General features: G+C 38.5%; 1 protein-coding gene across 1 annotated transcript in view; it reads left to right on the top strand.

The window, feature by feature from the left end:
- The window catches only part of LOC126412253 (multidrug resistance protein homolog 49-like), a 142,870-nt gene that overhangs the window by 60,958 nt on the left and 55,379 nt on the right, over positions 1-26,533 (top strand). Inside the window, exons 2-5 of the mRNA XM_050081756.1 lie at positions 9,760-9,845; positions 15,270-15,330; positions 19,274-19,467; positions 19,827-19,971. Coding sequence (XP_049937713.1) covers positions 9,769-9,845; positions 15,270-15,330; positions 19,274-19,467; positions 19,827-19,971 — 477 coding nt within the window. The 5' untranslated portion in view covers positions 9,760-9,768. The remainder of the gene's footprint in view (positions 1-9,759; positions 9,846-15,269; positions 15,331-19,273; positions 19,468-19,826; positions 19,972-26,533) is intronic.

The raw sequence follows: 26,533 nt of genomic DNA, 5'->3' as shown, positions 1-26,533 counted from the left end.
GTCTGTAAATAGGGCAATCACAGAAGTTGGAAAGAAAAACATAGGTACAAAAAAGGTAACTGCGAAGAAACAGTGGGTAACACAAAAAGGATGGAAGAATGGAAAAAGGAAGTACAAAAATGTGCAGGAAAATTCACGAATATAGAAATACAAGTTACTGAGAAATGAAATCAGTAGGAAGCGCAGGGAAACTACGGCGAAATGGCAACACGAAAAATGTGAAGAAATTGAAAAGAATTGATTGTTGGAAGGACTGACTCAGCATATAGTGATAGGGTGAAATTAAAAGCAAGGGTGGTATCATTAAGTGTGCAATGGCAATTTCACTGTTAAATGCACAGGAGAGAATGGATAGATGAAAAGAGTATATTGAAGGCCTCTATGAGGGGGGAAGTTTGCCTGATATAATAGAAGAAGAAACAAGAGTCGAAATAGAAGAGATAGGGGATCCAATAATAGAAACAGAATTTAAAAGAGCTTTGGAAGACTTAAGATCAAATAAGGCGGAAGGGATAGATAACATTCCATCAAAATTTCTAAAATCATTGGCGGAAGTGGCAACAAAATAATGTATGAGTCTGACTTTCGGGAAAATGTCATACACACGATTCCGAAGACTGCAAGAGCTGACAAATGCGAGAATTATTGCACAATCAGCTTAAAAGCTCATGCATCCAAACTGCTGACGAGAGTAATATACAGAAGAACGGAAAAGAAAATTGATGATGTGTTAGACGACAACCAGTTTGGCTTTAGGAAAGGCACCAAAGTAATTCTGACGTTGCAGTTGATAATGGAAGCAAGACGAAAGAAAAATCGTGGCCTTGTCGACAATGTCAGATGGTGCAAGATGTTCGAACTTCTGAGGAAAATATGGTCATCTATAATGAGAGACGGGTAATATACAGCACGTACAAGAGCCGAGAGTGAAGGATGAAAGAGGAAGACCAAAAACGAAGCGCTCAGATTAGAAACGGTGAAGGACGTGGTGTAATCTTTCGCCCCTACTGTTCAATCTTTACATCGAAGGTTCAGCAGTAGCACTAAAATTCAAGGTGAAAGGATATCAATGATAAGATTCGCTGATGACAATTGTATCCTCATTGAAAGTGAAGAAAAATTACATGTTCTGCGGAATGGAATGAACAGTGTGTTGAGTTAAGAATATACACTGAGAGTAAATTGAAGAAAGACGGAAGTAATAAGAAGCAGCAGAAATGAGAGCAGCGAGAAACTTAACATCAATTGATGGTCATAAGTAGATGAAGTTATAGTATCAGACATAGGTCTTAATTTGAGGAAGAAATTTCAGAGATTGTAGGTTTGAAGAACAGCATTGTATGGTAGTGAAACATGGACTGTGGGAAAATCGGAACAGACGAGAATCGAAACGTCTGAGATGTGGTGCCACAGACGAATGTTGAAAATTAGGTGGACTGACAAGGTAAGGAATGAGGAGGTTCTGCGCAGAGTCGGAGACGAAAGCAGTTTATGGAAAACACTGACGAGAAGGGATAGCGTGATAGGACATTTGTTAAGACATCAGGAAACAACTTTCATGATACCAGAGGGAGCTGTAGAGGGTAAAAACTGTAGAGGAAGACAGAGATTGGAATACGTCCAGCAAATAATAGAGTACGTTGGTTGCAGGAGCTGCTCTGAGACGAAAAGTTTGTCACACGAGTAGTGTTCGTGACGGGGCGTATCTGTCAGAAGACTGATAGCTTAAAAAAAAAAAAAAAAAAAAAAAAAACAAAAAAAAGACAACCAAAAACCCGGTCCGAAACTGGTCATTGCAGTACAAACAGTTTCTTACAAGCGTATTGGGAACAACGCAACCAGCCATAAACGTCTTAAAAGTTCATTGTTTATTGTCCCTATCTTCATAGGGTAAAGCAAAAGACTGGGAGCTGAGGGGTGTCGGATGCTTTGAACGGAATAACAGTTTCATCTGAACAGCTGGTAGGGTATGCAAAACGGAAAGAAATTAATAAGGATAACTTCACGAACAGCATGTAACAATATGTCCACCATCAAATTAAGTGGAGCTGGCACATTGTGTTTAGTCAGGGAACTGGCCACTCTTTGAAATAGTAATTAGAAAGCTGAGTTACTTATTCATAGGTGGACTCTGAGAGGTTTCATGCGATAACTGCACAGAACTGCCAACGAAAAATCGCTATGAAACAGACAAAAAAATGTGGGGTTTGCGCGGCTGACTGTCAAGGGGATAACCCGGGTTCGATTCCCGGTAGTGCTAGCGATTTTTTTTCTCGCTGGTAATATTGGAATGGGTTTCAACCAGCTTCCTGGTGTCAGTTAATGGAACTACTTCATCGAGCAGTAGTGGCTCCGGGTCGCGAAAACACAACGGCCGGGAAGGCGGTGTGCTGAGGCCCCGCTCCTCCGCACTGCATCAAATGACGCCATTGGGGGAGAGTGACATGGCGGTCGGTCAGGACGTTGACCTTCTCTGTTGTTAAGTCGTTAACAACGGGCCCACCAGGGCCTGTGGATGGGGTTTATATTTATGTAGTTTTGTGCAGCGTTTTACACTGAGGTCACAAAAGTCGTGGGGTAACGATATGCACATCTCTAGATGGCGGTAGTATCGCGAACACAAGATACAAAAGGGCAGGGCGGAGCTGTCATTTGGACTCAGTTGATTCGTGTGAAAAGGTTTCCGACGTGATGGCCGCACTACAGGAATTAACGGACACTGAACGCGGAATGTTACTTGGAGCTAGACGCATGGGACATTCCATTTCGGAAATCGTTAGGGAACTCAATATTCCGAGATCCACAGTGTCAAAAGTGTGCCGAGAACACCGAACTTCAGGCATTACCCCTCACCACAGACGACGCAGTGGAAGACTGCCTTCACTTAACTACCGAGAGCAGCTGCGTTTGCCTAGTGTTGTCAGTGCTAGCAGACAAACAACCTTGTGTGAAATAACGTAGAAATCAATGTGGGACATACGGCGAATATATCCATCGGGACAGTGCGGCAAAATTTGGCGTTAATGGACTATGGCAGCAGACGACCGATACGAGTGCCTTTGCTAAAAAAACGACATCTCCTGCAGTGCCTCTCCTGGGCTCGTTACCATATCGATTGGACCCTAGACGACTGGAAAACCGTAGCCTGGTCAGATGAGTCCCGATTTCAGTTGTTAAGAGCTCATGGTACGATCTGCGTGTGGTGCAGACTCCACGAAGCCATGGACCGACGTTGTCAACGACGCACTGTACAAGCTACTGGAAATGATTATGTTAGGTTACTTGGAGACCATTTGCAGCCATTCATGGATTTTATATTCCGAAACCACGATGGAAGTTTTATGCATGACAATGCGCCTTGTCACCGGGCCAGAATTGTCCGCGATTGGTTTGAAGAACACTCTGGACAATTCAAGCGAATGATTTGGTCACCCAGATCGTCCGGCATGAATACCGTCGATCATTTATGGGGCATGATAGAAGTCAATTCGCACACAAAATCCTGCATTCGCAACACTTTGTAATTATGGGCGGCTATAGAGGCAGCATGACTCATTGTCAGTATTTCCGCAGGGGACGTCCAACGACTTGTTGAGTTCATGCCATGTCGAGTTGCTGCGCTACACCAGGCAAGGACACGATAGCCTATCAGGAAGTATCCCATGACTTTTTTGACATCATTGCATATTTTGCGCTCCCAGTCTGGAACACACACGTTCAGTTTTAAATAAAGGTGACGCTTTGGTGTAAGTAAAGTTTCATGAGTTTAGCAGGTTGTTTCTGGTATTGTAGCTTTTTCAGCTGACGCTGTAAACGAGGAAGTCTTCTACTGCTGGCTGTTAAAAGAACATTCGATTTTTTTAAAAGCAAGCTAGATAACAACATGACATGCGAGTTGCTTGAGTTACACGAATTTTCCTTATCGTACACATGTTTATGCAACAAAGCAATAATTCTTAATGATTTATTACAACTGACGGAAAACTTACGACAGTTGACCACACAGGAAACAATAAGTCTTCTCCAGGTGCATGTACTGCACTTTAAGCAGTAAGAATTCAACACCTGTGTTCGTGGGAGCGTCACGTTCGAGCGGATTTATTAGAGCAGAAAGAGTTTATTTAAGGCACCTGTTTACATAGACAGATTTGGAGGAGGAAACAGTTTATCGACGAGGTGTGTGTTTTGGAGGAATATGAGGGACAGGAGAGGCTCTTAGCTTCCTGACAATTGATAACGTTTGCCAGATGAAACTTAGCTGTTACAGAAACACAGTTACAGGGGAGCGTAACGGATTTATTCGTTGAATTCCTTCTCTTCCACTGATGAATTTCCTAGCAGCGCCAACTGATGTAAATATTATTAACTAGCGGTACATCACACATATTGTAACATGAATGCTATGTAATACTGTGCTTCACTTCGGTACAGCATCACAGCGGTCATGCGATCTGCGTAAGTAAACCTTGTCAGCCCTTTTTGTTTTGACATTACTTGGTCGTAATAACCTAGGATTTATGAGTTAAGAGCACGTTAGCACCTACCTCACCGTAATGAAACATGTGTTTCTTTTAACTCCTCCAGCTGTGATAGGGGAGGCAATTGCCAACTCTCTTTTAAAAACCAATGATTGTTGGCCAAGGCCGGATATACGCAGAAGTCAGGGAGATCCAACTCACACAGACGTGGCGTGGCGCAGTCGTCTGGCGGGGACGTGACGCTGTTTCATGCCACCTCCACGCTAATAAATCAAGCAATGCCCATGGAGATGTGGCGGAGACGCGTCGGTTCGTGGTCTGCGCCACATCCATTTGTTGCCACGAAGTGCCCCGTTGCGGACTCGTTCAAGTAGCACGTTGCCGTTTCCAGTAATCTGAACCGTCAAAATGACAGATGATTTAAAGCTTAACATAAAGTTTTGTAGAATAATAGAAAACTATCCTCAATTATACGATCATAATCGTGCAGACTATTGCGATCCGAATGCGCTAGACAAAGCAAGGCAGAACAGCGTTGGAGAATTAAATGAAACAGATTAGCCAATCAATTTCATTAATAACAATATATTACGCGACGATGCATAACTGAGCCTTCCATTCGAACAACACTGGAACTTACACGAAGCAAATTTGCACGAGAACTAAAAAACTGTTTTACGCTTACATATTTGGGCCTTCTTAACGCTAGCAGTGTAGGGCGAATATGAAGTAAAACGGCATTCCGCATATCTTTGTAATAATTATTACGGAACTGCTTATGTTATCTTTTAAAAAGGCACTATTTTTGATTTTCCAGAACGAACGACGTAGTATATCCGCTGTTGCAACGTTGCACTGCCGATACACGCCGGTTTTTCTGTGTTAACTTACTTCAGAAATAGAAAGCGTAAATTGAGAAAGTGCAACAAGACAGGTAAACCACACAGTGTCTAATGTAATACAAATCTGCACAGGTAGCAGAAAAAAATTCGTTTAAATTTGACACTATTCTTGTTGTAGTTACACTGTAGATGTACAGCCTAGTAGTCACAGACAGAAGTTGCGTTTTTCATCTGGGATGTACTGCCACACATCAAGCAAGGCTGCCATCTTGGCACTTTTTTTGGCAGAAGTTTATCGTGCAAATTAGCAGAAACTTAAATGTTTTCTAGTGGCAGGTTTCTTTTCCCGGTACTTTTCGGCGTCTTCACAATGCTTTGACAAGCCACGGTTGCAGGATATTGTCACTTTTTCTTCCCTTTAGCGTGGTAGGGTCATCATATGAAGCTTTGTAGCCAGACATACATAATTATTTTGAATTTGCCTGTGTGCAATCCGTGGTGTAGAGCGCAAGACCTCTGAAATCCTCTGGTTTAGTCTTGCAGAAAAGGAATCCATTGTCCTCGGCATTAGCAGTGACTGTAATCAGAGTCGAATCCAGGATTTTAGTCTGGGGGGTGGGGTGTCGAGCTGGGCTAATAGAAAACTTTGGGCCTTTCACCGTACCACTTCCAAAATCAGTTTTTTTTCTTTTTTAACTGCGAGGACGTACTGCAAAGGAACGCGTCCGAATCTTTTATATTGAAACTCTTAAAGCATTTTAAATAAAACAAAATTTACTAACATTCTATACCTTTATTCCTCATGTCTACATATTTATTTCTCAATTTAGTCACTCCGTAGACGAACATATTTCTTCAAATGAGAGACCAGTGTGTTTGTACCCTCACTGCAGAATGTCTGACACTGTTGACGGCGCCACAGCCTCACCGCTGCTTGCACCGCTTCATCACTACCAAAGTGAAATCCTCGAAGCTGTTCTTTAAATTTTGGTAACACATGAAAATCGGATGGGAGACGACCGATGACAGTGAACCCATGACGTCGGAATGTTGCAGATTTCGCAGCGCTCGAGTATGGTCAGGTATTGTCAGGCTAAAGGAGAGGGTGCTCCATGTGTGTACGAACTCTTCGAATTCGGAACTCGATTACAGCATGCTGTTTCTCACGCACCGACATAGTTACGTTATATACCGCCATGTTACACGCTAAAATTGGGAGCCCTCTATCGACAGAGGGCTGCAAATATGTAGACATGGAGAATATGGTTCAAATGGCTCTAAGCACTATGGGACCTAACATCTGAGCTCATCAGTCCCCTAGACTTAGAACTACGTAAACCTAACTAACTTAAGGACATCACACATACCCATGCCCGAGGCAGGATTCGTACGAACCTGCGACCGTAGCAGCCGCGTGGTTCCGGACTGAAGCGCCTAGAACCGCTCGGCCACCACGGCCGGCATGGAGCAAAAAGATGAAGAATGTTAATAACTTTTGTTTTATTTAAAAAGCTTTCAGAATTAGTCTCTTTTTTCTGGTGGAATGACCTTTCTCATAGCAGCGTCTTTTCTTCGAATCATGTTGCTGATTCCAATAAAATTTCTTGTAACGAGTTTTTCGGCATTATAAAATATGAAAAAAATTGTCATCATCATGTTGTGCATCATCAAAAAATGTATGAAAGGGTCCACGATTGCATCTTTCTACAACCAGTGGACGAACCCAGAATCTTCTTCTAGTTCGGTGATTCCTGCGAATCAGAAGCATAGCCAGAATGAAATCAGCTTCCATGTCCACGCGACAGATTTTACGCACGGTGAGCAGAGCTTTTGGCCTCACTAACTTTCGTTTGCTGTGCCACTAAGGCGCGTTTGGAGCGCCACTTAGCTTTCCTGTCAGAAAGATCACAGTTCGTAGCAATAGACGGAAAGTCATTGAGTAAAACACTTTATCTGGCGTTCCCCAAGGAAGTGCTATAGGCCATCTGCTCTTCCCGATCTACTTAAAAGATTTAGGAGACAATCTGAGCAGTTCTCTTGGACTGTTCGCAGATGATCCTGTCATTTGGCGTCATGTAACGTCATCAGATTGTCAAAACGAATTGCAAAATGATTTAGACAAAATATCTGCATGGGGAAAAAAGTAGCAGCTGACTCTAAATCACGAAAAGTGTGAAGTCATTCAAATGAGCACTAAAGAGAATCCGGTAAATTTCTGTTTCATGATAAATTGCGCAAATCTAAAGGCTGTAAACTCAACTAAATACTTAAGGATTACAATTACGAATTATTTAAACTGTAACCATCGCATAGATAATTTTGTGGGGAAAGCAAACCAAAGAATGCGATTTATTGGCAGAACACTTAGAAGATGCAACACGTCTCCTACAGAGACTGCCTATACTACGCTTGTCCGCCCTCTTCTGGAGCGCTGCTGTGCAAGTGTGGGACTCGCAACTGATATAACTGACGGAGGACATGGAAAAACTTCAAAGAAGGGCAGCTCGTTTTGTATTATCGCGAATAGGGGAGAAAATTCCACGCATGTGATAACACTAACTGGAGTGGCAGTCATTAAAACAGAGGCGTTTTACGTAGCGGCAGGGCCTTTCATGAAATCCCGGTCATCAGCTTTCTCCTCGGAGTGAGAAAATATTTTGTTTGCGTCCCCCTAAGTTGGGAGAAATGATCATCATAATAAAATAAGGGAAATCAGAGATCGCACAGGAAAATTTAAGTTTTCGTTTTTCCCGTGGGCTGTTCGTGAGTGGAACGGTAGAGATGTAGCTTATGGTGGTTCGATGAATCCTCTGGTGCCAGACACTTAATTGTGAACTGCAGAGTACTCTCAGGTAGATGTAGCAGCGCCACAAATCAACGGAAGCACAGTTAGCGAACCACTGGCCAGCACTGTGAAGTGGCCCCCTGTTAAGTTGCCCTTCCGTTACTCAAGCGCTTTTGCATTCAGCTTCTTGTTTGCCGCAATAAAGCATTTTGTGGTTCGAGAATGGTAACGCGGCCGTTGTGCGTGTGTCTGCTGGCGCCACTTCAGTGTTCATTGCTTACGTCTCGCCCACGCCACGTCTGTGCCTCGTCGCTGCCAGGTGTCCGCGCCACGCCACTTCTGCGTGCATTGCGCTGAAGGCTTACGCATCGGGCACCGAAATGGAAAGAGGTGCCACGACCTTCACCGGCGCTTTACTTTCGGTGGACATCGTGTTGAAAACAAAATAACGTAGCGTTCGGTTCATTGTTGAACTGAGCTGTACGGCGATTGTGTCTTTAGTTGCATCTACCATATAGTTATTCATCCTTTCGATCCGTGTGTAAGTTAATGTTGCTTTGGTTATTAGTTGTCATTACTGGATGCGTTAGCTATTATTCTTTATTAAAACGAAGTCCATGTACTATGTATGTTCATTTTAAGTCATTCTATTATTGATTACATATTTACAAAATATGCATGAAAACAGAAAACTTCGAAAGTCCCAAAAATGTGATAAACAACAGACAAGTCCACCAGTATAAAGGCTGATGTCAATAAATTACTTCAGAGCTGCTAACCTGGTTGAAGGTAAATTCATTGTCAATCAACCTGCGAAAAAGTAATTACATCCAGTTCAGCTCCGATCACACAATGCCATTGGAGATACGTTTTGTACATGCAAATCAGCAAATACAACGGGTACTCTGCACCAAATTCTTAGGGCTCGACAGAAATAGTTGTGTTAACTGGGAACATCATGTCCTCCACATCATAAAAATGTCCTCAGGTACTTTTGCCATTTGGATTGGAGACATCGCTGTCACAGTCTTCTTACTTTGGGCAGTTTCACTGTGTTGTGTGCTGGGGCAATTAATCCACATCAATGAAAGTTATCTTTCTGCAGAGGAAGATTGTCTGAAATTACGTGCAGGGTACCCCTCAGAATCTCCAGCTCCCAATATATTTGCTCCATTATGAGTCTTTCTCTAGTCATGTCATAGTCGATAGGATATTAAACCCTAATCTTCCTTCCCTTCACTAAGGGCTTCATGGTTGGCAATCTTGTGCAGTACAAAACCAATGAAATGTAACATGATCACAATACAAGAAGGACAGCTGCCCCCCCATTGTGATCTCAAAAATCTAACTCATGCACAGAAAGCTGTACAGTCTTCCTGAAATAAAATACTTAATTCATTATCAATTGCATCAATGGCCTACGCAGTAACAGTGCGTTACTTAAAAACATAACAGGAATGTATTTACTTTTTATTCCTTAGATGAATTCTTTAACAGAGATGTAGCTTATAGACCTTTCATGCATGTATTTCAGCTGTTTGTTTGTTATGTTTTCCACTTTGCTTCAGTTTTGTTCTAGTTTTATGTTTTTATTTTCATTGCAACTGTGTATGTCAGTTTACTGGTTCAGCATGAATGTTTTTAAACATTACAGGAAAACCCAATGAAGATGCGAAAGTACACAGTGACACAGCTGGGAGGGACTGTAAGTCCAACCAAAAAAACTGGAATTTTCCCTGTGTGAGTACAGTGTCTTGTAGAAAAAGTTATTCTATTTGTGCCAAAAAATACCCCCACTAACATGTTTCCCACTGCCTCTACTTACCTTTTCCCATCCGTATTCTGTCCACACCACTCCTTCCCCCTCCAAAGTATATACTGCCTTCTCCCACTACTCTTCTCCCCCCCCCCCAATTCTTTCTCTCTCCCCCTTCTCTCACCACTCTCTCTTTCCCTCCCCTTTCTCTACTCCTCTCTCTTTCCATTTCTCCCCCTTTTACCACACCTTTCTGTTTCTCACTCCTCTCCCTGATCTCCCTCTTCATCTTCATCTTCCTCTCCTTCCCCTCCCCCCTTTCTCTTATGTGTTCTAACCTCTGACATCCTTTTATCGCATTGTGTAGCTACTGAGTCATCTGCTCAAAGACATGTCCTGCTCCATACCACTAACCCTTCCTTCTCTTGTGCATCCTTCCCTGTTCCCTTCCTATATCTGTCAGCTCTCAGACAACTGCTTACAATAATTGATAATCAGTAACCAGTCTTGCCATGGCTGCAGGAGTTAATGTTTTGGTGTTGGTGTGTACTTTTATTGGAACAACAGCTAGCTCATAAGCTAGTATGTACCTACTATTTTCTGTGCTCCACGCACCAGTCTGCTATTGGTGAGTGTTTGCCTTTCCCTTATTTTATGTAAATGCTCAATATGAATCATTAGTGTGAAAGTGAAACAAAGAAACAGGTAATTTGACATGATAACTGATAACTAACATTGCTTGCATTTCATTAGTCCCATGATTTTTTTACAATAATTTATTTAAATTTTGGCAAATCTATTAATTGAAGATGATTTTTTAACTCTTCATTGATATCTTGCCACGACTTGTATAAGATATCATAACCATAGATAATGTTCTTGTTTCACCTAGCAAAAGAACCATCTTTGTTGTATTTTTTTCAACAATTCACACTTCTGGTACAAATCTTCCATTGTGGTCAGGTCTAACATTAAACACTGAAATGCTCATAGCATACAGAAAGCCATTCAGCACCACACACTTCTTTCACTGCAGCCATCTTCCCTACAACCACAGGAAAACATTAAATTTTGTGGATCAATTTTTCAAATCAATATTGTTTTGGATAGTTTACTTGCTTTCCTATTTCCATACATTTCTAGCCCTAGAAGGTCTGCTCAAATGATCATCTCTGACTGCAACCCACAGTTCACATGAAATATATTCAAACACTGTGAAACAAAAATAGCTCCCACTGGAGGTGTTTACTCATGCCTAGAGATATTTAATCATTCCACTGTCAGAGAAATGTGAAGTAGTGTGCTCAATGAAAATATTTAAAAATATAGTTGCAGGTTGCGATCACACTGATTTATTGAGAAAGATCAGTGAAGTTGCTACATGGCAAATGCTGCTGTCTATTCCATGTGCATGTCTTGCATGAATGTCTGAAGGATATCCATGTTTTCTGAGTATGTGCCCAAACAGGGACAAACCATCTTACAGGTGTGAGGATAAATGCCCTGCATGTTAGAGGCCATGAACAGTGACCTCATTTAATCTGTGAATGCTAGGGATGGTGGTATCCAGGGCCAATACAGTGAACTGTTTTTTCATGCTGCCACTAGCACTACTGGCACCATCTCGTTCAGGAGGTACAACTCCAGCATTCCACTGCTTGCACTGCAGCTCACAGACCTCAAATCCTTCATCAGTCATGTGGGCACCTGGGTTCAGATAGAGTTCAGGGGCATCACAACAATTACCATCAGGTTCCCACTTTTCTGCCACATAGAGGACTCATTTACATTAGTTTGTACAGACACAGGCACATTCTATGTTGACATGACATGTCACGTGTGATGATGCTACCAGATGACAATAAATTAACACTGTTGCATGCTTCCATGATGAACAACTGGACATTTTTCAGGGAGAGGTAGGAGGGAGGCCTTACATGTATATGAAGATGACAAGACATATGGCCCCAATGCCCACTGTATTCAACATAGACAATCTTGCCACACATGGCTTATCACTTGGACTATGACTCTTCATGTAGCCATTCCATAAAGAATTACAGATCACCTCACTTTAGTTTGAATACATTCTTTATGGACTGTCAGATGGCTCTATTTATGACAAACCATTGCAGTTTTTGGACTTTGCCTTCAGAATCTCTTCAACCTGCTAGTGGCCATGGTGCTGTTGCTTCAGACTGTTCGTACACTACAGTGAAGCAATGTTGTTTTCAGAGCTCAAAGTTTCCTGACAAACTTTATGTTAAGGTCTGAGAACAATTGCTCTAGGCCAGATTTTTGGTAGTGTCTTCTGTTCATGACAGTTCAGAGTTTCATTGTGGATGCAGCAGACTCCGGATGGGACCATGAATAACTAGAGGAATGTGATAGTCCCAGACTAGTCCTGCTTCAGTTTGCAGAATATTTCTCATTTCTCAAACACATCAAGCACAAGAGGAGATATTATGTTGGATGAATGTATAGCACTTCATTTCTTAGTTGTCATCAGTGACAGGAGGAATACTACTATTGCCTAGAGGAACACTGTAGAGACGAGTTTTGTATCCACATGTGAGCTTCCAGGTGTGCAGTTCATCGAGACTTCCTCTTCACACATCACGATACTTGTGAATGTTGAGCCACTCTGCTGGATGAATGTTTTGTGTGCAGTAGCCAGTGATGTGCCTGTTTGTGGATAATAGAGAGTATGCATGGGTCATTTGAGGGATGAACTGCAGCCCTTCAATTGTCACCAATGACTCTTCCAGACTTCCTCACAGCTCTGTTACAACAGTAGGAACGGCTTTCTCTGTTTCAGGAATAGAATTGATTGCCAGTAGAGCTCCTGAACCAACTCATAGAGAGTGATACTATTTCATATTTTGTGTGCATCTCCAACTGGCTCCTTCATTTTTCAAACTGCATGTTTTACAAGCTTTTATATGCTGAATATTTTGTCACTAAGCATTTTCTTTTTATCTTTTTATAGTGTTTCTGACACCACACATTTCTTACATATAAGAAATGTGCTCTGATTTCTTGAGTTTGCTTCATTCTTGAACATAATTTATGTGGAGTGACATCAGAGCCAGTATATAGTTTGTCAGAAATAAGATCAGGCAGAAAGGTTTTTGCATTCATACTATAGTTGGGTGTCCTGTGTAGCTTGTCTCAGCCTATACACAATCTTTCTGTTTCTGTAATACCATATGCTGAGGGAATTAGATTAGGAAATGAGGCACTTAAAGTAGTAAAGGAGTTTTGTTATTTGGGGAGCAAAATAACTGATGATGGTCGAAGTAGAGAAGATATAAAATGTAGACTGGCAATGGCAAGGAAAGCGTTTCTGAAGAAGACAAATTTGTTAACATCGAGTATAGATTTAAGTGTCAGGAAGTCGTTTCTGAAAGTATTTGTATGGAGTGTAGCCATGGATGGAAGTGAATCGTGAACAATAAATAGTTTGGACAAGAAGAGAATAGTAGCTTTCGAAATGTCCTGCTACAGAAGAATGTTGAAGATTAGGTGGGTAGATCACATAACTAATGATGAAGTATTGAATAGAATTGGGGAGAAGAGGAGTATGTGGCACAACTTGACAAAAAGAAGGGACCGGTTAGTAGGACATGTTCTGAGGCATCAAGGGATCACAAATTTAGCATTGGAGGGCAGCGTGGAGGGTAAAAATCGTAGAGGGAGACGAAGAGATGAATACACTAAGCAGATTCAGAAGGATGTGGGTTGCAGTAAGTACTGGGAGATGAAGAAGCTTGCACAGGATAGGGTAGCATGGAGAGCTGCATCAAACCAGTCTCAGGACTGAAGACCACAACAACAACATATGTTTAAAGTTAATACCTCCCTCATACCAATTCAAAGCACTGCAGGCACAAAAATTCCTGTTTACCATTTCATTTTATTGCAACAGTCATATTGTTTGAAAGTTTGGTGTCGGAATTCTGTTGTCCATGTCCATCACACAACCCAGATAGCCATGCATGTTAATGCGCCACTTCTGAGCTGGAGAGATGCTGGCCCCACATCAAAGCTGCCTGGCAGATTAACGATGAGGCTTGGTATGCTGGCCGCCGTGGATTTTTTTTTTTTCAAGATTTTAAACATGGCTGCAGCAGCAACTGTTAAAATTCTTCACAATAAAGGATGGCAGCCAAAAACAGTTGCAGGTAGAATTTTTTTATTAAAATTCTTGACCAAGGTTTCGGTACATATAAATATACCTTCATCAGAAGTACATTTCTAAAATTACATCATGCACTGGAGAATAATGAAACAATTATGCCAAAAGGCGTCGTCAGTAATTAAAATATCATCTCCATTTGTACAACATGTGTAATGGGTACAGGATCAAAGCGAACAGTTTAACAACAGTTTAACAATGTTACTTACAGTTCATAGGCGAAGTAACATTGTTAAACTGTTCGCTTTGATCCTGTACCCATTACACATGTTGTACAAATGGAGATGATATTTTAATTACTGACGACGCCTTTTGGCATAATTGTTTCATTATTCTCCAGTGCATGATGTAATTTTAGAAATGTACTTCTGATGAAGGTATATTTATATGTACCGAAACCTTGGTCAAGAATTTTAATAAAAAAATTCTACCTGCAACTGTTTTTGGCTGCCATCCTTTTTTTTTTTTATGCGTTTTCGCACACCCGGTTAAGTGAATATCGGACTGGTATGCAAGTCCTACCTCAGTTTTATGACTCGCAAACATTTAGAAAACTTTCCCACAGTTTCCCACGAATGACACTACATACAAGCAGTTGTTGGTGTACAAACAATTCATCTCGGAGGTGGGAGGGGAAGGGCAATGGGGTGGAGACAGGAACAGCATCCAGTCACCTCTTAAATTGACAGTCCAAATCCATTAATCACCATATTGACCATGCACAATTGTGGGACAAGGGCACAAGAAAATTAAGAAGACTCTGTTATATGGGTCTAATCCTCTGAGATAGTATACTCTGAGTAACATGATGATGTTGTGATGGGTAAAATTAATAGCTTTGCCTGTCTGTCAGGACAGAAAACTAACATAAAAATAGTGGTCACAGTTGTCAGTCACTAGCAGAACCCATTATTTTTTAACTGGGCTGCCCTAGGATAAGAATGCCCTAGGATATGTATTTCCTATTCTTTTTAGGTTGAGATCTATCATCAAAATGTAAAGTTAGGCCATCAGTTAGCTTACTAAAAGTGTTACAGAAATATCAGGAAAGGATGACAGTACTTTATCTTTGTTTACATGTGCTATGACCATTTAAACGCCAGAATTTAGTGAAAAATGCTCATTACAATCTTTCAGGACCTAAGTAAATTGTTTAATAGAAGCTATTGAGATTGACAGTATCATTAACAAACTTATTTGTTTTTTTCAGAAGCTTCACCCCACCTAAAGAAAAGCAGGAGACGTATACACCACTAAAATATTACCAGCTGGTAAGTTGTATCCGTTTTAAGATTTTTGTGTTCTACTCCTGGTGTAAGACAAGCAATAGAAACAGGAGACAAATGAGTTTAAAGTTAAAAGTAGATCAGAGAGAGAAACAGGAAGAGATTGATGGATGGATGGATGGAGAGAGAGAGAGAGAGAGAGAGATAGACAGACTTTCCAGAGCTGACTTAAGGCCCAAATGATACAGGTGGTGACTTGGGGTGCCGGAGGTATCCTTAGGACACAGGTGACTGCAGTAAACACGCGTCCGCAAACAAACTGTTTGCAAGATAATTCCAGATGTGTGGAAATAAGTTGCTACTGACATCAGTATCAAATATTGTCCTAATTGATACAAATGTATTTGCAATGTAAACTTTTCTGTAAGTCCCCATCTAATTGGGTTGAAGTCTCACTTATGGCCTATCTTACCTTGCAAAATGTAGGGGAATATGGTACATGGATGAGATTTCACTGAATACAATTGATATTAAAAGGTCTTAGAGAGTAAGCTATCCAGTTTCTTACATTGGTATTTCTGTCACATATTGCTCTATGTTATCATGAATCACAAAAACTTCAATTTGGTTGACCAATGTGGGCAGTTTAACAACTGAGTCCAGCACATTTCTGCCAGTGATACATGTTACTTCTCAGGAGTCACTATCCCATCAGTTGCTAAGACTTAAAGAATAAATACCTGACTTCCATGAAGAATTATGCACTAGAAAAACATTGAGCTCTCAAAGGAGTTACTGAAAATAGGGGTTTTTATTTTTAATTGAGTACTCTGTATAATTCTGTTTGCGAAAATGTTATGGAGGGAATGGTACACCTCACTGGGCAGCAAGGGCACCCATACAACAGTTTGCAGGAGGGGGGGGGGGGTACCATATGTAGACATTAATAGCCATACATTAAAGGAAACAGTATTTTAAAAATTCCTTTCGGTGCAACTGGCTAAGAAGAAGATAAAATGCTATAAACCCATAGACAAACTAAAAAAGATGCTGCTTAAAAGATCATGGCATTCTTATTCTGAATTCCTACTATACTTACACTAAAAATAATGTTTTTGTGTTAATAAAACGGAATCTGTCTCAACTGAATTTTGATTTGCACATCCGCAGTTCAAGACAGAAATATAATTTCCATAAGGTTAAGAGTATGGCTCTGTATTCTGGGGTAAAGATCTTCAGCAAACTTCACCTTACATGAGACAAGAAAATCTCTGTTAAGTTCAAAAGAAAATAAACATCACACTTTATTAACCACTCCTTCTACATATTACCTGATAATCTAGATTCAAGGATCAGAGAACAATTGTTCACTGATTGAAAAAGTTAGTGAGTATGACTTTGTCAAAGGGTTTCAAATTCACTTGAACTCAAAATTGACTTGGAGTACACACATGAAGCCGTGTGTACCAAACCCTCCAGACTCTCATTCCTGTTGCATAATTTAAAAGACATAGGTAATGAACATCAGCTGATTTCCTATTCCTATGTATTCATCCATCCAAATTTGGTGTATGGAGTTATCATATGGGGTGACTGGTCTGTTGCACAGGTGTTGTTCTTAGGACAAAAGAAAACACTCAGGACAACAACATGTATTCATGCATTATGGGATCTTGTCTGCTATTTTTCAAAGAAATGATTCTATTAATGATACTTTTACTGTACACTAAAGCCTGCTTTCCTTCATTATAAAAGCAGGCACAGAACTTATCACACAGAGGCACTGTCTGTGAGTGCCATTTTAGAAATAAAAATAACAAAGACATCAGACTGCCCAAATGCATAAACGGCATTAAATATATTGGCACAAAATTATACACAGTGTGCCACTGCATATGAAAATATTTTAAGGAATTTGAAAAGAATTTGTACAGGTGTTGTCACTTGACAGAAGTGTGTATGAAATAGAATAATTTTAGCAAATTTATCAGTGTACATGATGTAGAAATACTTTCGTGTTTGTAAGACTTATTATTGTACCCATTAAATGTGTATATTTACTCTGTAAACTCATCTGAATTTTTAAGAGAAGTTGTACCGACTGCTAAAAATTTTAATTGCAAATTTGATGCTTCCTCTTTCAACAAGAGTTGGATAATGAGAATGACAAATAATGACATTCTATTCTGTTCTTGTGCAAAATAAGTAACAGTCATTCTAAATGAGTTTTAGTCAGTTTCAGATGTGCCAAGCCAAAAGAAATAAATTTTTAAGCTGACACAAAAGGAAATTATATAATAAATTAAATCTCAGTATTTTAAATTCCAAATGGCATGGGAGTGGGGGGGGGGGGGGGGGGGGGGGCAGGGGGGGGGGGAGGCAAGTGCCCTCTTTTGCAGGTGCCTATAGCCATCCTATCATATAGATATTAAGCTATCAACAGGAAATAAGGAATTGTTATTTGATGTAACTGACAAAACAACTGCTTTTTGCAAAGTCAGGAAATATCTATTATGTTTACTACGTTAATATAGTTTCATTAGTCATAAATAGTTTATAGAATCAAACAGTGGGGAATCCACAATGGAGTGTAACAATAATATATAAAATAATGAATGGAGCTTAACAGTAGTTTACAAAATTACAGGGACACTGATATAGTTACCTTAAGAACATGGAATTCTAAGAACTGCCTATAAGCACATACAAAAGAAAAAGAAAATTATCTTAGCTTTCAGAACTGTTAGTTTCTCAGGAGGACGTTAGAAAGGAAGGGCAGGACACTCAGAATCCGGGTTGAGTGGGATCCACCTGTTGTGAGGATGAGAAGAGACAAAGAAAAGTGAATTTATGGAGGTATCCTCTCATCCTCTAACAGATGGATCTGTCTCAACCTGGCATCTTTGTGACCTATTCCTCCTTTCAAATCTTTCACAATACATCCCTCTTTTTCTTGCTGAGGGAGAAACTACAGGTACAAAAATAGTTACATACTATGGCAGTATTTAATAGCTGCTCATTTATGAGCTTTAACCTCAGTCCATTTTATCGCCACAGTTCTTCTGCTTCATCAAGGGAACACTGGAATGAGGTATGATGTAATGGCTGAAAATATACAATTTTATTTGCATATGGTGACTATTAAAACAAATAATTTCATTGTCGCAATTTTCCTCCATATAGAAACTAGAACATCTTTGAGTCGATAGAGCAGTTAGACACCATTTGGGGTGATGCATAATGTATTTTTCATTGAGCTTATGGAGGACTTACTTGTTAGGTTTTATGATTTCTGTGTCCTTGCAAGTGGGAGAGGTGCATATGTTTTATTGCTGGTGAAACTTTGATATTGCATATGTCTGAAGTTACAGCAACATCACATTTGTTTACTAACTAAACAATATTAATTAAGGACAAGTGAATTAACTGAAAAAATCATATAATGAACTTTGTCAGGTACAGATAGTATAATGATTATTGATTTTGTGCCTTGAGGTGATATCATTAATGCTGATGCACATTTTGATTGCAATACGAGTTCAGTGTATTGTGTGTAAGAAATGAAATACATTTTCTGATGTGTAACTTGTAACTGTTGATGTTAGCATGTGAGACATTGACTTTTAGAGTTCGTAGCTCCATGCAAGATTTTCCTTTATGCTAAGGAACAAAGTACATCTTTGCGGTTTGTGTCAATATATGTACACGGAATGAAAGTGTGAGAAAACACAAAGAAACAAGGAAATACAGAGATTACATTTTTTAAAATTATGTTGTTAATCAAATGTGCTCATTGTGGGCATGGTTTCGAAGCAAACATCTTTAGACATGATATTGTCGACATAAAATGTAGCATAGTAATATGTTATAAATGTCATATAAATAGACATAACAATTTTTCATCCCATTATTGTAGTTATAATTATTAATCATATTTTTTTCGCACAAATTACAATAGTCTAATATATACTTTTCTAAATTTTTGCAGTTTAGGTACTCAACATGCTTTGAAAAGTTCCTGATATTCCTTGGTGTGATGTTTGGAGTCCTCTCAGGTGTATGTATGCCTGGTTTCATTGTACTTTATGGAGAATTCACAGCTGTCCTTGTTGAATGGTCAATGTCAAATTCAACAATAACACGTACATCTTTGCTGAACTGGTTTGGTGGCGGTGAAACAATGTGAGTTTTTAGAACTTAGTATTTTCCTCTGTTTGAACTTATAACTCAAATACTTTAAAAACAATGACAATTATGCCGACTATCATTATTAAGGAGTAGAAATGTGATAATTTCACTTTAACTGATAAACTTCCATGAGACCCAAACCTATTTGCTCGTGGAATGAGTCCCTGTGTAATTCACAGATATATGACAGTTTAAAAATGAGAACAGGAAGACTAGAAAATTTTACAAACAAAAGAATTTCCTTTAAAATAGGCCAATATAATAAATAATCATTTAAAATTATATGTATACAAATTCAGTATTTTGAATCTTACATATTTAGCAAAAACATTACTCACTGATTAATGTTTCAGCATTAATGGAACAAAGGAAGAGGTAGATAATGCATTACTTCAAGATGCTGGTGCTTTTGGAGTTGGATTAACATCCATATCTGCAATTCAGTTCATTTTAGATGTGCTGTGTGTTACTTGTCTCAACAGTGCAGCACAGAAACAGGTGAGGCACTTTTAAAATGTGATCATATTAATGAAATAGACTACGTGTTGCAATACTGCATAAAACTGAAGTGGTGTTTCATTCATGATTCCACACTGGAATGACTGGTGTAAAAATTATTGTATGGAACATTACAACAGAATGTGTTTTATACTGTGACAAGATGTTGTTAAACAGTTTTAATGGATGTTGTACCCTTTCTTTTTTCGTGATGATTATGTGAATGTTGTTGTCTGTGCAATTTTACTCATTATTTTTTCAGTCTCATGGTCCAGTTATTACTCTGATTGGCTTACCAAGACTTTGTAAGTTACTACATCATTGTTATCCACTGCAGGCATTGTATTACTGATCCTTCAATACTCTTCCAGAAACAATGGTTAATGACATTAATCACTCAGTAGCTGCCCACATTTATCAATAATGAAATTAGCTGACATGAGACATTGTCATACTGTATCAAATAAATAGCAAAATCAGGCCGTGCAGAGTGTGCTTGACAGCTGACAATGAATACTAATGCTTGTTATGTATATAATAATTATTCTCAATTATTGAAACTAAATAATCAAATAATTTGCACAAGGAATGGGTAATGAAATTTTTTAAAATATTATTTTGAGCTGTTGGGGGTTGGTTTGCTGCTCTATTAGATGGGAGTTTGTTGATTACCTTTGCACCAGAGTAGGTAGGTAACACCACTCTGGACTCTAGTGATGTATACAAAGTCTACATGAACTTTTTTGTCTTCTGTTATGACTTTGCTGATAACAAATCAGTTGAAACTGAAATTTATAACAGCAGTAAATGCCATTAAGGAGTTAATGTACAGGGCAGGAGTGTAAGAATTCTGGGATCCCTAACAATGCCTGTGCAAGATACATAACTGACGCTTTACACAATATTCTTTCAGTCTGCTTCTGCTGAATTGTTGTCCAATTGGACCACAAGGAATTTTACATACAATTTCTCATTTGGTGTGTGACTTTAATATCTGCTTCCGGTGCTAGGAGGTCTTTCATTTAGTATGTGTCTTTTGTGGTTCAGAGTTAAGCTCCACAATGAAACTTTCACTCTGCAGTGAAGTGTGTGCTGATATGAAACTTCCTGGCAGATTAAAACTGTGTGTCAGACCGAGACTCAAACCCGGGACCTTTGCCTTTTGTGGGCAAGTGCTCTAGCAACTGAGCTACCCAAGTACGATTCATGCCCATTCTCACAGCTTTACTTCCACCAGTGCATCTCCTGCCTCGGTCCGGCACACAGTTTTAATATACCAGGAAGTTTCAAGAGTTAAACTGTTTCCTGTTAACAAGTTGAAGGTCTGTTTAGTTGTCATCTGAACTGTGGTAAGGATACAGTTTTCAAAGCATCCTTTAAAATAGTTAGATCATCATCCACATAGGTTAAGAACAGATCAGAATAAATTCTTGTGGGATTCTGTGTTATGAAATTCTGAAATCAGTTTCAATCATGTGATGCAACTATGAGATCTCTGTTGTAAAAGGTGTTTTCAGCTGTGATTAGAGCTGGTAATCAGGTGAAAATTATGATATTCCATTAATTAAACTGTCAGCTCTAAAACTCTTATTTATTTATAAAATATGCAATGTCAGTCTTGGTCAACAAATACAGATTTTTGCATTGAAATAACACACATAGGGCAGAGCAGAACAATGCTGAACTGCCAATTTGCTGCCCAGATTGTTTATATTTACTTCTGCATGTAGTCTTGTAGCTTCCAGTGCTTATCTCAGGAAGATGATCTGTAACAATATTGTCATTTTATATGTGGTGATTTGTCCATTACCACCTTTGACTAGCCTTTATTGGTTTTTATACTATATTACTTGCCAGCAGTAGCATCTAAAATTGTTACACCAGACATGGGGATGTCTGGCAATATTGCTATTTCTCCTAGTGTTGAAAATTCGCAATGAAATGGAATACCCCTAAGTTATTGTCTCTTCTTCTTACCACATATTTTCTTGTATTTTGTGAGTGCTATTGTCTCATAAAGACTATGCAGCACCCCAATTGGATCTATTTTCATCTGGATCTTACTTAGAAACTTTCATCAGTTTAAATGCACTTCTCTACCACTCAGACATTCCTTTGTATGTTCAGTCCTTGGTGCTTAAGTGAGCAGATCTGTTGGCCAACTGTGATTGTATCCTTCAGGCTGACGTCTCTCATATTCTTGATATCCTTACAGTTCTTATCATTCTTTGTTTTTCGTTTATCCATGTACGATCATATCATGGAGATGGCTTATGCTGGAAATGATACTTTTTCACATGTACATGGCCCAACTATTTTCCTCTTTCATTTTCTGTCCAGCTGCTTAACTCACAATTTTATCTAGCAGTGAATAAATGTTTTCAGTATCTCTGAATAAATGTTTTCAGCATCTCTATGTTGAGTCATTGTCAATTTGTTTCTGACTGCTATGGGCAATCACAAATTTAAAATCGCCATGAGGCCTACATCTTTTATTGGGTTCTTGAGACTTTTTACATGCCACTTTTACATGTGTTTAATAACATTGAGTTAACTGTCTATCATCTGGTTTTTGATCAGTAGTGCTGCAATATAACTTCTTCAAATTCTTGACAGTTATTACAACCTCCTGCATCTCTGATACTCCATGTATTTGCTTTCTCTCACAGTCCTTAATTTTTTTCAATCAGTTTGGGAAGGCACTGCAAAATTGTTCCACGAATGCACCAGGGTGAATGTTACCCAATGGCTAGAATTGTCACACATGACAGTAATTTGCAGCTGTTGTCACACTGAATGCTGCAATGACTTACTAGTCTTCACTCATTCATGTACACCTCATACAAAGGTGCTTCGGGTTTCCATCACTCACTTGGTAATATCCTAGGCTGCTTGCATTATTGTCATCTGTCATAGGTGCTATATACGAGGTCCCCATCTACATAGGTATTTGTAACATTCATTGTAAATCATGTGACATTCATTGTAAATCATGTGTGCATTGTAATGTGTTCATTAATTGAACAATAAGTTAGAAAACTTACTTTTAGTTAAAAATGTAAGGTAGAAACCAAAGTCAATTATCATCTTCCAGTACTTTTCAGAGGAAACTGCTGTGTGACAAATTCACTTTGTCAGTTGTGACCAGTTTCTTTTGCATTTAAATGCTACCTTGACAACCTTCCGAACATCTCTATGCTATAACATTAATTATATCTGTGCAATGATCTCTTACAATCAACAAAATTACACACCAGGCCAACAAAAATGCTAATGATACTCCAATGAATAATATTTCCACCCTGTGTTAATTGGATGATAGATAAACATGTTTATTAGTGACATAACCTATACTTAAAATTAATAACTCGGGATAAAACATCATAATATCCTACTGGTTATAAGTCAAAATTTTGATTTCTGTGAATACATTAAAAGTAACATCACACATTTTTTTCTGAAAAATGGTAGACATTGAGTTAATTGTCAGACTCTTGCCATATTGTGACTTCTCACGTTGTTATAACAGGTGCAGGGATTGAAAAGAGGCAGATGGAAGTGAGAATAGTGACTAGTGAATAGTGAGATTGGATAGTCTGAATCGCTGACTTATGTTTGTGGAACACTTCCTATGTTTGTTATTCAGAGCTGCAACTGGTAGTGAGGAGGGGTGGGGCCACTACTGATATTTGTTACATTGTGCTGAGCAATGTTCTGCAACAACAGGGCCAAATTTGCACTTGGATAGTGTGTGGCAGTGACCTTTGACTACATTGACCTTTTACTACACTGTTTACACACATGATATAGGATAAGAATACACGTAATTAATTTAGGACTGCAGCAGTCATTGTGGCTACCTGGTCAACACAGTTGAACTGCATAACAATATAAAGTGACACACTACACTGCTTCTGCATTTGATAACAGTGGTTATTAAGTGAGACTACATGATAAACCCAATGTAAATTATAGTCTGAAGTGACATAATACATAATTAACATTATTTGGTAAATGAGATTTACTTATTATGATGTTCCAGAAATTCATATGCTTGTTTTTCATAGTTATGTTTTGATAGGTTTTCTTTTTTTAAGATAGTGGTTTTTCTTTTTTTATTATTTCATGTATATACAAATGAGGCAGAGGCAGTATTTTCAGACTTTTAAAAAAGTGTCTACAGGAATACCAGCATTTAGCATTCATTATCACCCTGACAATCTTTTTATGTATTTTAAACATTTAAAAAATGTGGAATTCCCTCCAAAAAATTACCATACTCAATAGTGACTGTTTAGTAGCATGATACATAGTCACCACTGATGAGTAGCTTGTATTTTGAGTCAGAATTGCAACAGCATATGTCAGTGTATTTAGTTTTTTATTTAGATTAATAAGGTGCATCTCTCATTTCAAATCCTCTGGAATACATTTGCCTAAAAATTCTGTATAATTGATATTTGAGACATTTTCTTCTTCAGTGGTGAAAGCATGGTTTGCAGGATGGAGGTTTTGTGTGGTGTGAATGTTAACTGTTACAATTTTTTTAGAATATGTGATGAGCCGACTGGCCCTAAACCACTGTGCTAAGCTATGCATAAACTGATGTAGTTTCCTGCAGGTTTTCCTCACTATGTGATTTAATTAGAATATTAGTGTCACCTGTGAAGAATACTGTGGTTCATCATGCATTTTAGTAGTCAAGTCATTTACATACATCAGAAATGTGGGCAGGTTCCAGAACTAACCCTTGCAGGACTACATACTTGTTTTCTGTCCATTACTGCAAAAACTAGAAATTTTTTGTGTTTTGTTGTCTTTGTATTTTATTTCTGTAATTTGTTGATGGTTATTGAAATATGATTAGATCCACCTTGCAGACTGGCCTCTAATTCCATAATTAATTGACTTGTGCAAGAAAATATGATGATCGGTGACATTAAATGCTTTACCAAAATCAAGAAATATTCCAGATACATGCTGCGTATCATCCACTGATTTCAATATTTCATTTACAAAGGCAAAATTGCTGGCTGGGTTGACTTCCTCACTCTGAACCCACGCTGTGAGTCATTTATCAGCCTTTATTTGTTTAAGAATCCTGTTGACCTTTCAAAGAACATTTTTTCCATAAATTTGATGAAGCCTGACAAAACTGAAACTAGCCTATAATTAGAAATTTTGCATTTTGCACCCTTCATTTGTAGAAATGTTACTTTGAAGCTTAAGACTATTTGGAAACACACCACTCTCAGATTATGAATTTACTATGTCTGCTAATAGTTCCACAATGAATGTTCCACTAGCTTTGATGATAGCATCTGGAATCTCATCAACAGCCACAGAATATTTATTAGTGAATCCTTTAATGATTTTAAAATACCTCAGGTGTCAATGGATACATAAATGATATATTTGCATGAATTTTTTGATCTGACTATACTCTCTTACTGTCTGGCTGTGTGTCATATTCTGTATTTATCAAATGCTGTACTACTGTTTGAGGAATAATAGTTGAATCCACTAACCATTTGTCTGAGGTCAGTTAGTTTATTTTTATTCATAATCAGCTGTATATTACTGTGATTAACTGATCTGGCACCATTTTACATCTTATAATTTGCTGGGTTTCTTTAGTTTTATCCTTGGAATTACACATTATTTCATCAATTTTCTAATTTTTTGCTTTTGAAATAACTTGTGTTGCATCTTTTGAAATAGGTAGTAAAATCAGGACAGTACTTTGCTTGGAATATTCATAAAATGTCCTCTTATTTTGACATGATATCCTTATCCCTTTTGTGAATCACTTGTTTGTTTTCAGAACAGAATTAAATGTTGTTGTTTTCTTCAGAAAAGCTATTTCAAAAAATGCTTAAATGTTGCCATAAACTTATATTTTTCGTTTGTATCATTACAGTTGTATACATCACTCCAATTTTCACCCTCCAGAAGAAAACAAAAATATTCCACACTTTTTTGTATTGCAATTCTTTACAGTGTGTCTTATTCCATGGAGAGTCGAGTTTCCTGCAACACTCATTGTAAGAATTTGAGCATAGTAGGCACCAAAACCCATGTTTACCACTTGTATGCTATAGGCAGATTTGCTTGTATTTATCAAAATCTGCTCACTGACAGATGCAGTGGTTGCTGTTTTTTTAATTGGTCCAGTTACAGTTGAGCTTATGTTTAATGACTGCAGTAAATTTATATCATCTTTCAATTTATTGGATTTTGAGAAATCAATATTGAAGTCACCACATACAATTACATTTTCCTTTGGAGAAAAAATTTCTTCCTAAAGTTCCTCCACACATTTACAAAACATGTTTTTGTCTCCACCTGGTGACCTGTACACACAAATAATAATTGTATTTTGCTTTGGTAATTCAACTAAAGAGAGTTCTGTATCTATTTCATTTTATAAATTATGGTGTCAGGATTTAGTTACACTTTTGAATTCAGTATTTTTGTTAACATATGTATAGCAGCCCCCATTACTTGATATTTTTCTACAAAACACACTTGCAAATTTGACCTGAGTGAGGTATGTTATCTC

This window comes from Schistocerca serialis, chromosome 7, assembly GCF_023864345.2.
Source record: "Schistocerca serialis cubense isolate TAMUIC-IGC-003099 chromosome 7, iqSchSeri2.2, whole genome shotgun sequence".
Lineage (NCBI taxonomy): Eukaryota > Metazoa > Arthropoda > Insecta > Orthoptera > Acrididae > Schistocerca > Schistocerca serialis.
Note: the sequence above shows the minus strand (reverse complement) of the source record. Positions and strands in the feature narration are given on the sequence as shown.